This window comes from Prionailurus bengalensis, chromosome D4, assembly GCF_016509475.1.
Source record: "Prionailurus bengalensis isolate Pbe53 chromosome D4, Fcat_Pben_1.1_paternal_pri, whole genome shotgun sequence".
Lineage (NCBI taxonomy): Eukaryota > Metazoa > Chordata > Mammalia > Carnivora > Felidae > Prionailurus > Prionailurus bengalensis.
The window spans coordinates 83,941,326-83,954,918 of record NC_057359.1 but is presented as its reverse complement, the minus strand read 5'-3'; the positions used below and the strand labels follow the sequence as shown (position 1 = coordinate 83,954,918).

Sequence of the window (13,593 nt, the reverse complement as noted above, 5' to 3'; positions counted from 1 at the left end):
AGTCACCTGGAGTTAAACTCCATCCCTTTAATCTCTGGTCCAATTTGTCCCGAAGCCGCGAAGGAAGTCCCTCGTGAATACCTCTAAATTCCGCCCCCTCTAAGCCCCGCCCACAGGGCTGGGCTTCATTGCACGTGCTCGCCCAGCTCCTTCGCGATCCGCCCCTTGGGAAGACTCATTGTCGAGGCGGGGGGAGACGGGGAATCGTAGGGATCGTTAATCATGGAAAAATCAAATAAAGAGAAGGCCCTGAAGTAATGTTTGTTAAATTTTTACCGGAAGTTTTTATCACAGTTCGAGATATTGACAGGCCTTGGCCTTCACTTCTCAGAGCTGCTTATCCTTACTCCCACCCCTTTAGTTGGTGGGGTCCCGCGTGGCCGGCCTCGCCCGGCGGACTTCAATTCCCAGCGTGCTCCGCAGGACCGTGCGTGGCAGCGGCGCGTGACGTCGGGGGAGGGAGCTGGCCAGTGCTGAGGGGGCGCGGCGCGGAGGGGCGCGGAGCCGGGCGGCTCGGGGCCCAGAGAGCGCCGCGGCCGGGAGCCCGCCGGCCCCTGACAGCCCCCTCCCCCCGGCGGACGACGACGACGAGAACGAGGGCGCCGGTCATGGCGGAGCAGCGAACCGAGCGCGGGCCCTGAGCACCACCGCATGGAGCGGGACGAACGGCCGCCTAGCGGAGGGGGAGGCGGCGGGGGCTCGGCGGGGTTCCTGGAGCCGCCCGCCGCGCTCCCTCCGCCGCCGCGCAACGGTGGGTGAGGGGCGTGTGGAGCCTGGGCCCAGGAAGAACCGACTGCCTGTCCCTTAGCCCCGGGGGTTTCCCCCCCTCTCGGCCGACTTTTTGGGAAGCCGCAGCGGCTCTGGGTCTCCTCGGCGTGGACCTTCACCCTGGTCCCTCAGCGCGGACCCTCCCTCTCCTCCCCCGTCCTACTCAGTGTGGACCCTCCCCCTCCTTCCCTGTTCCCCTCAGCGCGGACCCTCCCCCTGCCCGGTTCCTTCAACCTGGACCTTCGTTTCCCCCTCCCTTCTGTCCCCTCAGCACAGGCCTCCCCTCCCCCCGTCCCCTGTGCGCGAATCCTCCTCCCTCCCCCCAGGTCCCCTCAGCTCCGAGCCCTCCCCTTCCCTGGGTCCCTACAGCGCAGAGCCTCCCTGGCCCCCCACCTCGCGTCTCGTCAGTGGGGGCTTCCCCTCCCCCTCGGGTCCCCTATGCTCAGAGCCTCCCCTTCCTCCCCCCAGAGGGTCCCTTCAGCGCGCTCCCCTCCCCCCCGCCCCGGCCTTCTCCCACGCGGGTGCCCCCTCCCTCCGCGGACGCCACACCCTCGTCCCCGTCGTTCTCTGTGCCCTCACCTTTCTGGAAGCCGCTTTCCTGCTCCTATGTTGTCCCGGGCCTCCCGTGCCACCCCCGTAAGCTCCGCGAGCCTCCACCTCTGCCCCGACCCCCCAGTTCGTTAGCTACCCGCTCAGCGGTTCCTTTTTCGGACCTCTCGGTGCCTGCTCCACACCCCATTCCTCCGCTCCTGCTCAGCCCTTTTCTCTGCTGGTTTAGATCTGTGGCCCGGCCAGGCGCTCGGGACACCTGCCTCTTTCCTCTCTTCCACCAGCCCGTCCCGGTCCGCGCCTGCCCGAGCTCAGCTCTCCTTTTCCCTTTCGCGGTCCCGGACCCAGGCGCTGAGAATTCCTCACCTGGCCCGGCCCTTCCTCCCGCTCTCCCCTGCCCCCACGTCCGGGCCAAGTCCTTGGGTTCCTCCCGGCTGACTCGCCCTCCTCCCCCCGGCTCCCTCCTTCCTCAGGGTGTTTTATTTGTATCTGTTTGATATTTTCCCCTTCGGTGTTTGCCGCGGAATGTTTTTATTGGTAACGTGTAAGGAGCTTTTGTGAGGTCGTAAAAGGTGAACTTTTGAACTTGGAAAGCGCCCTGGAGCAATTAGCGCAGGCGATAGCCCCGGGAGGCCTGCATTACAAAGGGTGCTCGTACCGGCCGGCAAACGCTCCGGCTGCAAACCCGATTTATTTATTTATTTGCCCTGCCTTCCACCTTTCACATCTTCCTCATTTCCGAATAAAGGGCGCCTCCTCCCCTCTCTGCGCCATAAACTCGCAATTCTCTGAAAGATCTAGGACCGAACAGTGTCTAACAAGTAACAGATTTCAAATTGAATGCAAACACCCGGGACAGTTAGGAGGCACTAAAAATTAATTGCTTCAGCAAGAAGCTTCTCAATCAGGACAGTGACCTGGCAGGTGTGAGGAAAGTATCCCGAAAATAGGTCAGTTTGGCGAATGAATGAGGAACTGCAGAAGGAGAGATTTTTGGGGTGAATCTGCGCGTTCATGTATTTATTGACTCATCAAGCATTTGCTACTGCCAGTTTAGTAGATCTGATGTTTTTACCAGTTAAAAGTCTGTTTAGAAAAGAGCCTGGTTAACTTCACTTGATGTGCTGACCAAATAGTGGTATGTTTTAAAAACTCTTGTCCTTCTTTAGGCTGTCTGTGATGTGTGCCATCTAGGTGGCTGGCAGTCCCATGAGGTGTCTTTGGAGAATAATTTCTGAATGTGAACATGTTTTGAGATCAATAAAATCCCGTGTCACAAAGGAGGAGGCTGGAATCCATTGAGGGTAGAAGACGACAGTATCATAGGAACAAAGGATTTCTTTAATGCTTTTGATTTTTTTAAGCTTTTAAAGTGGAGATTTGTTTGGGTATTTATGAATGGATGTTGTAAATCCTGATCTAAAATTTACCACGCTGCACTTTTACCTAAGCTACATCTATCTTATAGCCCGTATTAAGTGTATCCATTTTCATAATGTCTTTGTATGTGTGTGTACTTCCTGTACCCACCTGTGCGTTAACATGTAGATGATTGATTTTACTACAGACATTACTTTCAATTCTGCTTGAGAATGTTGTAAGGGAAACCTAGGAACTGCATTTGCTATTAATTATTCATTAGTACATTTTAAAGAACTCATTGGTAATTTTAACTCTTAATCAGATTTCCCATTCATAGTATCATTTCCTCAATTGGTCAGAACCATTTTAAAGACTGTTATCGAGCATTCCATTTAGGCCAAGGTGGCTTTAATATTTTACATCAGTTCGATTTAGTGCTATAAATACTTCCTTTTTGTTGAAAACACAGTGGGGACTTTGGACAGTTTGGGCTTAAAATACATGAAATGTTGACTGTTGTGGGATATTTTAGTGTAAAAACCAGCATTGTGTACTGTTTTACAATTTATGTTCATTATCTCTTGCGATTATAATTTAACATGCTCCCAGAAGAATTACCAAAATAGAAAAAAGAAAAAAGAAAGTTTATCTTTGGCATGGTGGGAACTTGTTTCTTCCTTTTATACTTCCTAATATTTTTCTCCAAAAGTAAGTGAAACTGCTTAAGTTCTAAGCAGAGAAAATGAATTCTTCTGGCTCTGTATCCTAATGACTGATTTACATTTTGTATGAAATATCTGTAATAGATCGCTGTTTAGATAGGAGGTCTTTTGGTTTGTGTCCTGAAGAACTAAACTGGAGGTGGAATTTTAGAAATGCTTTCCTGCCGGAAACGCCATTGATGCTGAATTTACAGTCCTTTAGATGTTTTTTATTATTCTATCGGAACAGAGTTGCTAGCCTTTTGATGCACCATCACCCTTTCAGGAATTTCATGTGCTGACTGCGCTAGATATTTTCAGTTGTTGCTGTAGGTTTTCATAACAAACATGAACTCGTTCAGTCATGATAGAGGGACTCTCCTTTTGGGGTTTCAAAGGGAGACAAAAGATTTGGGGAAGTATGTGCTGAATATTTGTTATATTTTAACAGAATGAGGTAGTAATCTTTTAGATATTCCAAGTGAAGGAAGGTTATAAGCCATTAATCAGTAATTAAAAGCATGTTTTCTGTAACTACACTTCAGAGGAAATGGGGAGAAGTTCGCTAAATAACTTAATGCCTTTTTCCTGGTATGACCATGCCATGCAAATGTTTACCCCTGAAAATATCAGATTTTTTCCATGACAGTTTAACTTTTCAGTTCTGTGACTTTAAAAGTTAATTAGGAGTCCCCTCCGAATTTTCTACTTTCATTAAAAAAAAAAAGCAACAACATACTCTGGTACTGTTGCTTAGTACAAGTGGCACACAGGTATTTTGTATTAAGTTCGTGACCTCCAAAGAACACTGAAAGGCAACAATGAACAGATTCACTGGTGATTTTGAGCAGCTGAGGTGTGAGATGACCACATTTCTGATCTCATATTTACCACCCATCAAATTCTTTGTGAGCATTTCTGCTCCTTGTAATGAAAATACGATTGTGACATGCTTCCTAATTTGTAAATTATTCTGAATTCCATAGGAAAAAGGTATGTGGTGTGTGTGTATGGCATGTGTTAGCATGTGAAAGGGAGTTAGATGGAGAGGATAATGAAAGAAAAAAAAAACCTGGTAGATTTCCTCAACTACGCCCAAATCCTACATTTCCATATTTTATTCATAATTTCTTAGTTTATAATTTTCCTCCTTTTTCCTGGTGTTGTGGGGCTAAGGTGAAAAATAAGCCTTAGGTTAAAATAACCTATTTTTAGGTTAGTGGAGGGTAGAAATGCCAACTGCTACTATACTGATAAAAAGAAGTTTCTTATAACACTTGTAGTGCTTGTTGTGCAAGTTCGCTTTAAATTGCTAATGATGTTTGGGAGTTTGGGGGCCTGGGGCTGTGTATGTTTCATCTTGTATTAAGATACCGTCACTTGGTTTTTATAACTAGGTAGATATTTACTGGTTTTTGTTGAATAAGTTGGTCCATTAATGAATTGTGTTGAGATCACAACTTCTGGCTTCAGAATTTCAAAAGCCAGGATAGCTTCTTCCAAATCAGGAGACTTCGTTTTCAACAAGCTCATCTAGATCTTGGGGGCCTTCTCATAATTTTTGGCTATTTACTTTTGTGTTGTAGCCAAGTTAAAGGATACTTTCTAAGTATTTACATGTATATAATTAGGTTGAAAGTTTTTGAGAAGATAGCTTTTAAGAGCAAATTCTACGTTGTTGGTCAAATCTGTTCTTTTAAAGTAGTACCATCAAAATGCTTTATTTTGTGTGAACCAATCACTTTATATGTGAAAAAGGGTCATAGAAAAATTAAAATTCTGAATCAACAGATAAACAAAACTTGCATTACTACAAAACGTCCTTGAAACAGTTTTGAACAGAAGGTAGCTACTGAATATGCCCATACAAGTAAAGATTTAAAATACTTAAATTTTCATTGCTTTGAAAGTATTTCCCAAACCAAGACATTATAAAAGAAAGCATTTTGTTTCAAACTTTTACATTTTTAAGGACAACGTTTTTTTAGCTCAGGTAATTTCTTAAGGGTTTATGGATGCCTCTGATTGATAGCTAGAGTTCAGAAATACCAGAATTATTAAAGTCAGCAAGAAGTGCTGAGCAGGTGATTTTTTTTTTTTTTTTTCGGGTGTTCAGCCCCTCTTAGGGCCATAGTTTCAGATTTATCTGAGTTTAATCTTAAAAAAAAAAAAAACCTTTGGATATAACTTTGATAACACAGTTTTCCGAGAATCAAGCCCAGTGTTCTATTTATTACTTGTTTTCCAACATGGCTTGTCTGTATGAAAAGGATAAGGCTATTAGACTATAGATCATGGAAAATTAGAAGACATTGTGAGATGTCTAACTTGCTTTTCAGTGTGATTTAAAATTAATTGTAAACGAGAGAACTTTGAGAGAATAAAATGCTTCCGACTTTATTTTGTCCTTATTACCTGCTGTTCAACAGCAGCCTGTGTAGAACAGCTTCTCAAGAAAACATTTTTTTTTTTTTGCTAGTTATGACTATTTAAATAAGACTTTACTGTGTAACCTGGTAATTCTAATTAACAGTGATTTAGTTGGGGAGCAAACCAGGATTTCCTCAGCTGGCTGCTGGGGAGCTGAATTGCTTTTTTCCCCACCCCCAGCTGCACCAAATCTTTTGATCCCTAAGCTACAGTGGTTGTCATTTGAGAAAGCAAACTGAGAGAAAATAAGTCGTGAAAATAGCCTACTTTGAGGCTTCACTTGCATTTTTGAATTTTTGTTCTTAAAAAAAATTACAGGAATAATTGAATCTTCAAAATTTATATTGAATGGAGCAAACTCATGTCTAAATAGAAAATTCTTGGATTTCCTTAACGAATACACTTCTTTAAAAATTTTGGGGTTGTTTTAATACTGATAATCACTATTTCAGAAGGGAAATTATCCTAATTATAAATTCACAGGAGGCATTCCAGTGCTTTGAATTTCGTTAGGAATGGATGTTTGGGGGAAAGGAGCCTTTATGCAATGGAAAAATTTTCATTCAAGGTAGTTTGTGGTTTCTAAACCATCAGAATTATATAATTCCAAATAACGAATCAGAAATTCTTCAGTCATATATTAAATAAACTCTACAATGTGTTATAATAAGAGTTAACTTTAAAAAATATGTTCAAATAAAGAGATTTTTGGATCCTAATTGCAGATTGTACACCCTTCAGTTTGTTTATACCAGAGAAGCTATTCAAGCATAAACCACAGATGGCAGTAGTAGCATATTTTTCTATTTTCTAGAGGGATTCTTGCCTTTAAATTGGTGTCAATTCAATGGGCACTGTTGATAAGTCAGCTGGCAAGTGTAATGTTTCCAAAACCAATTCCCTAGGCAGTGACATGTAATGTATTCCGGAAACAAATCCTAGCATTTGATTTGAAGATACACTCTGTGGGTGGTTTGGACCAGAATAGTGACTTTGTCAAAGGGAAAATTATAAAGAGAACTTCTTAATAGTGATAGAGGGTATTGAGTAATAAACACACTGGAACTGTAGCTGTGATATTAGCATAGGATGTATTTGTATTAACCATAGATGTTTGCTTGAACAATGGTTTGTGTTGGAAACAATTTATAATTCATTTTAAAATATACTTAAGAATCATAATTTTGAGAGAAGTACACAACTAAATTCGTCCTGTGGAAGAGGTGGATAGCCTCCACTTTTATTTGCAACTTTTTACATTTCATAGTATGGAATTATAGATCTGTCTGTAAAAATACTTCAGGGTGGGTTCTGCTTGCCCTTTCAGTCATCACTGTAGTGTCAAAATTTCTGTGTTCTTAATTTTCTCCTTTAAAAACACTGATTGAAAAAGACATAATTCATTAAACAAAATTTTAAACTTCTTATGATATTTCCTTTGAGTTCAAAGGAAACAGAGGTGTTATCATCTAGTTTAATACTCGGGCACATATCTGTAACAAATTTGTGCCAAAATGAAGAATGGGCTGATTGAGTGAAGGGAACTGCCTTAACCTGTATCTAGTTTTCATTTAAAAAATTAATTTTCTGTAACTCATGCACTCATTTCAGTCTTGAAGCTGTGTCATTTTGGAAGGATTAAACATTCAATCTTGTTAACTATTTGTTAACTCCTTATAGGTCAAATGCAATGTTGTTTGTATCACAGCTCTAATTTATTCAATTTAGTTTTTCTCTCACAAAAGAAAAGACACAACACTTCTATGAAGGCTTACTCTCTATCCTGCTTTCTCATCTCTTGCCTTTTAAAATTTATAAATGATTAATGAAATGGTACTCAGATGGATTTATTGTTTTCTGTCATTCATCATTTGTTGATCATTCATTACTGGAATGTTTGTTTCAGACTTAATTTCTTCCCATTCATTGAGTCCTTAAATGTTATTACTATAATATCTAAACCATTGGTTTTCAAAGTGTGGTTCAAGAATCCCTGGGGAGAGTCCTTGAGACCCTTTCAGGAGGTTCTTGAAGTCAAAACTATTTTTATGATAATATGGACATTACTTGCTTTTTTCACCACATTAACATTTGTACTGATGTCGGAGAAACAATGGTGGGTAAAAACTGTTGGCGCCTTAGAAGAAATCAAGACACCAAACTGCACTAGTAGTTATTGTGTTTGTCCCCTCCGTGCACTTGTATTTTTTTTTAAAAAAGCCATTTCACCAAAGCCTGTCTTTGTTGAAGGGGTAAAAATTATTAATTTTATTAAATCTTGACCTTTGAGTACATATGTTTTTGATATTACATTTGAGGAAATGGCAAATAGGCAAGTACACACAAAGAATTTCTGTTGCATACCAAAATAGAGTAGTTGTTTTAAGGAAAAGTGCTTGTGCAGTTGTGAACTGAACTAGTAGCTGCTGTTTTTCATGGAACACCATTTTCACTTGAAAGAACAATTGATAAACCAAGGTTTATTCGGACCTACGTATTTGGCATTCCATGTTTTTGGAAAATGAACAGTGAATTTGTTATGTCGAGGAAAACTGAGAGTATTTGTTGCTGGTGAGTAAAATTTGAACTTCCAGATGACAATTAGAATTTTGGAAAACTCATATCTGCCACTTTGAGCTTGAGAGCTACCCAATACTTATGCCTTTTCTGATGAAATTGATGGTGATACTGTTAACATATGTGAGGGGTTTTTTTGATACTGTACAATGAAATTTGTTAACAATTTGAAGATCATATTTCAGTGAAGGAATATTTTCCAAATCACTGATGTATCATGTTAAAAAAAATTGTGCATGGGGTAAAAGTTCAGTTGAAAATGTCAAATAGACCAATGGATTTTAATGTGACAAAGTACACAGAGTTCATTGATACGGTTTTATATTTCACATTGAACTAACCATTAAGAATCTACCACTCACTGAGTCTTGGTGTATTATCAAAGAAAAATAAATATAGTTATTTTAATAAGCAAATACTTCTTCTTTTCCAATTATAAATGTATGAGAACAGATTTTCTGCCTATACTTCAACCAAAACAGTTTATCACAACATACTGAAAGTAGACACATACAGGAGAATCTAGCTGCCAGAATTAAGCCAGATGTTAAAAGGGATTACCGAAAATATAAAACAATGCTAATCTTACCAAATTTTTTGTTTTGTTGTAAAATAGTTATTTTTCGTAAAGACATTTATATAACATGTGACAAGTTTATTATTACTTTTAGATGAATAGATATTTTAAAAATTTCATGGTTTCACAGTATGATAAATATTGACAGATATAACTCATATAAATAATAGCTCTTTGAGGTCCTTGATAACTTTTAAGAATGTAAAAGGGGTCCTAATCACTCAGACCAAAATATGAGAACCTTATTCTAAGTGAATGAATTTAATGTGTAAGAAAATGGTGATTTCACAAGATACTATTGTTAGTACTTTGTTACTTTGGGTTGTCCTTTCCTCTCCCCCTCCCGCCTCCAAAGGGACTACAGAAGAAAAAAAATGGAAAGAGTTCCTATCATTTTAAATTTTCTTTGCTTGACTAAATGAAGTGTGTCCTAGTTCACCCTGAGTTCTCTGACAGGCTTTTGTTACCTGCTACATGAAACCTGTTGCTTAACTGTTAATTTGTGGTAGAAAATTTCCAACAGAACCTGTTTCCTCATGAAAGGGAGATTTATAATTGTGGAAATCTTACAACACAAAAATAATAAGAGTCATTGCTGTAAAAATAATGGCATATTTATATGGGATAAAAAAGATCCTATCTTGCTTTTTAAAACTTCCAAGAATAACTTGCTTGTTTGTTTTCAGATAAATTTGGCTTTCACAGAGTCTTCTAAAGTTGTGGTTTTGGTAATGTTATTTTGTAGATTGGTTTGCCTTTTAACCTGGTTTTCACTGAGGGATGTGGTAATAAAGCTGGTATAGAAGAAGCATCTCCTCTTCTGGTCTAAGAATACCCTTTGCTAGTGTGAGTAACATTTTAGTGTAAGTCAATTGCTATGTTGTTAAAGAGTTAGGGATTTACTCCTAAGGGTAGTTGCTATGTAGAACTCATTGTGTAGTGAGTTTGCTGGCAGAAGAAATGTCACATAACAATGTGAATAACAATAAGGAATTACTGGATCAGAACTTAAGATGAAGCTTGATGGGTAATGAAAGATCAGTGAGATATTTAGGTTTCCTTCCTTGAGAGCTCTGTAATTATCTTGGTGTTCTTGGAGTTTCACATAGCGTGCCTTTTAAAGCATTTTTGTATTCTTTGGGGGTTGCAGCTTAGTCATAAGATACAAGTCTTTTTTATTTTAATACTTGGATTTTATTTCAAGTTTCAGATGGAATTTTAAAATGCATTCTTCATCAATTGAGTTAAATTGTTTTAATTACTAAAATTAATTACTGAGACAGATTTTTTTCTCCCATATTCTTGCTATACTCTTGAAATCTAACCTGTCAGGAGACTTCCTCTCTAGCCTTACAGTCCTTCCTCCAAAATCCCTTTTTACCAGGATAATAAACCACCTGGGGGAAACCCCCCACTGATATCTATTTAGAGGGCTTTGTTTTTTGGAAGTGGCAGTAGTAGTCTGACACAGAGGAAGGATTTTGGTTAGATGGTGTGAGAGGGAAAGAGCATGGACTCTGGAGTGTGGCAGAACAAAGATCACAGCTATGTGACTTTGTCACTTGACTTCTCTGAACTTTGGTATTCACATTTAATAATTATAGCAGCTAACATTTATGTATAATATTCTAAACACCTTACATATATTAACTCAGTTTATCCCCATAACCCTATGAATTAGGTTTCTGTTATCCTCTCCATTTTGCAGATGTGAAAACTGAAGCCCATAGAGGTTAGGCCCCAAATTTCACGCTTAGTAACATTATAAATAATGTTTCCTAGATTTAATCTCTCCCCATTCCCATACTGTAACTTTGAAATTGACTGTAGGGTTATTAGGATTAGTGACAAGGTCTTTATAAAGTGCCAACCATATCTGTCCCAAAGCAGACACTTGTGAATCCAGACCATTTATAGTTGTTGAGGAGGCCCAGAACTCAGCTTTCTGTAGGTAGTCACAGAGATCCACTTTTAGAATTGCAGGTGACTTTTTTCTTTCTCTCATGTGGGCTTTAATAAGCCAACCAGGAAACAATTCTGTGGAGTCAGGGACAATCCTTGGTGACTCTGAGTGGTGCTAAGGAAAGAGGGGTTTTGAGGGACTCAAGGCAGGGATAACTATCTCTTTTGTAGCTGTGTCCTCAACACTAAACACAAGGAATTGGTGTTTTATGAATGTTGAATGAATGAATGAAAAGTCAGGTCAGGAGTCTTGAGTCTTGATTTTATCAGGGTCCTTTGGATTTGAGTCCTTTGCTGGTAGTCAGAGAAAGTCTACAAAACGAAAGAATTTTCTTCTCAGTCACTTGGGAAAATTGACCAATATCTAAGTCAAGCAGTGTGTTTCAAGCTAAATCCAGAGTTTGATGGGCCCTGGAACCAGAATGTAGTTTCTATTTGGAAATGTGGCTCTCCTTGTAACTGAAGTGACTAGATATCCCAGATTAAGAAGAGATAGCCAGTAAACTCCTGGTTGTTTGCTTGACTGTTTTGGGGTATTCACTTTAGGAAAAGATGGCTTTGTCCTTTGTATCTTTTTTATTTCTGCCACACCAAAGCTGGCTGTATGGAAGAGAGGAGAACCAATCCAAGAAAGTTGATGTAACTTTTTGAAAATGGAAATACAAGAGCCAGTTGTCCAAAGCTTGTAAAACATAGAACATGATTTCCCAGCAAAGAGAGATACAGTGAGAAAAATGTGGCAATGTGGGTTAATAGATTATGGTAGCAGTATAGTTTGAGTAGAGAAGGACTTGAGAGAGAACGCCAACCACATTATTTGGGGAGGTAGGAGGCCTAGGAACTGATTGATAGGCCTGAGTTTTGCCTGGGTTCTGATTCTAACACTGTAACAAAGCTCTGAGGCTATATGGATCCACCTCTAAAATGAAGGAGCTAAATTAGATAATCCTTGAAGGAATTTTCCAGCTTTATGATGGAATGAATTGGGTAAAACAGGAAGTTGCAATTTAGGAAAGCCCTGCCTAAAGCAAATAGTTGTGATACAGCACAGATTCTCTGGGATGATTTTGATTTCAGATACCCTCAAAGAATGTTTGTATTTACCATACTTTGTTTCCCTGTTTTGATTTTAGAACACCTGGCTGCTTTCAAGTCTGTAGGATCACATAATTTACATGACAGATTCCATTCTTTGTGTGCACTTTTATAGAAATGTTTACAATTACAGTTCTAATGCTATCATTTGTAATGTAAACTTGAAATTAGATGTAGAGTTTTCGTTTATTTTTTTCTTTTTAAAAATGATCACTTTCCCCCCATTTATAACCCCTCCATGCTACACTTTCTCTTTCCTAAGTACAATTTCATTCATTGAGTCAAACCTATAATTTCAGTTTTTCTCTCATTCCTTGTAAAAGGATTTTATCTGCAAAATGCATTCAGCATTGAGAAGGGTTCTGTCCTCTTAAGATTAAATGCCCTGCATTTGAGAACTTGGATTCATTAAGGAAAATTGCAAAACTTCCTTAAATGCTGTAGGTCTGTAAAAAAGGGAACCCAGCAGGAAAGGGGCAGCAATGCATGGGGGAGGGGAGAAGTGGGGGGGGGGGCAGTAAGCAAGGGAGCTGCAGTTGAAATATTCATCAATCATTTTACTGGCACCAGGAAACCAATCAGCCTTTTAGAGGAGAGAACTTAATCAATCACCTAATGTGGGAAATTACAATTGCTTTCCCACACACAAAAATATTCTCTTACTTGCTGACAGATCAAATCTGAAAGATAGTTGGGCTGGCCAGTATCCAGAGCTAACTGATGGCAAGCAGTTACTGAAAGTACTACTGTGATGAAGAAATGCACATAGCATTTGAAGATAAAATTTCCTATCTGCTTTGAGCCTTTTCAAAATCTTTCATAGTGAGTTTGCTTTTCATAAAGTGTCTTCCATTAATAAGAAACCATTACAGAGCACATATGGGTAATACAAAGGGTGTGAAACACTGTAAATTTATTCTCCAAAGCTAGTTTGAGGAGCATAGATGGGGCTTCTGGCTGGAGAATACCGTGTTTCCAGTGCCTCATTTGGAAAGCAACTTTAGAGCATTGTCTAAAGGGACATATCCTGGGGAACAAAGTTGGAAGTGCTTGCATATAAATAAAAGCAGGAGGGGGATTTAGCTGTATCTTGTATTTAGATTTTAAATGACGTGATCTCTGAGCTGTGTTCTTGAATTGCCTATGGCCCTTAGATACTTAGGTGTGAGCTGCCTAAGAATCCAGTATTTTTAAAGTTAGAAATGCACAATCATTGTGGAAAATACAGAAAATGAAGGAAAAGGAAAATTACATATATTAATCTTGCCTTCAAGCAACTTGCATTAACATTTTCTGATTTTTTCTTCTAGACTTTTTACAAATCCTAGTTTTTTGCTTGTGATTGTACAGTATATGCCATTGTTTTATGCTTTTTTTTTAAAGTTTAAGCTTTTTTCTCAAACTTTATATAATCAACCTGAATTCATTTAAAACTGTTAATAGTATATCACAGTCCATCGTTCTTAATTGTCGGACATTTAGTTTTTAGTTTCTCATTTTATAACAGTACTGACCCCAGACCATTTTGTGCTTGCTTTTAATTTGGCTTATTTTGCAGGGTAGATTTTTAGA

The 13,593-nt window shown here is 39.5% G+C and overlaps 1 protein-coding gene across 2 annotated transcripts in view; it reads left to right on the top strand.

The window, feature by feature from the left end:
• Nucleotides 1-517: 517 nt before the first annotated feature.
• The window catches only part of NR6A1 (nuclear receptor subfamily 6 group A member 1), a 233,972-nt gene continuing 220,896 nt past the window's right edge, over nt 518-13,593 (top strand). For both annotated transcript variants that reach the window (XM_043566900.1, XM_043566899.1), the window contains exon 1: nt 518-751. In XM_043566900.1, coding sequence (XP_043422835.1) covers nt 652-751 — 100 coding nt within the window. In that variant the 5' untranslated portion in view covers nt 518-651. The remainder of the gene's footprint in view (nt 752-13,593) is intronic.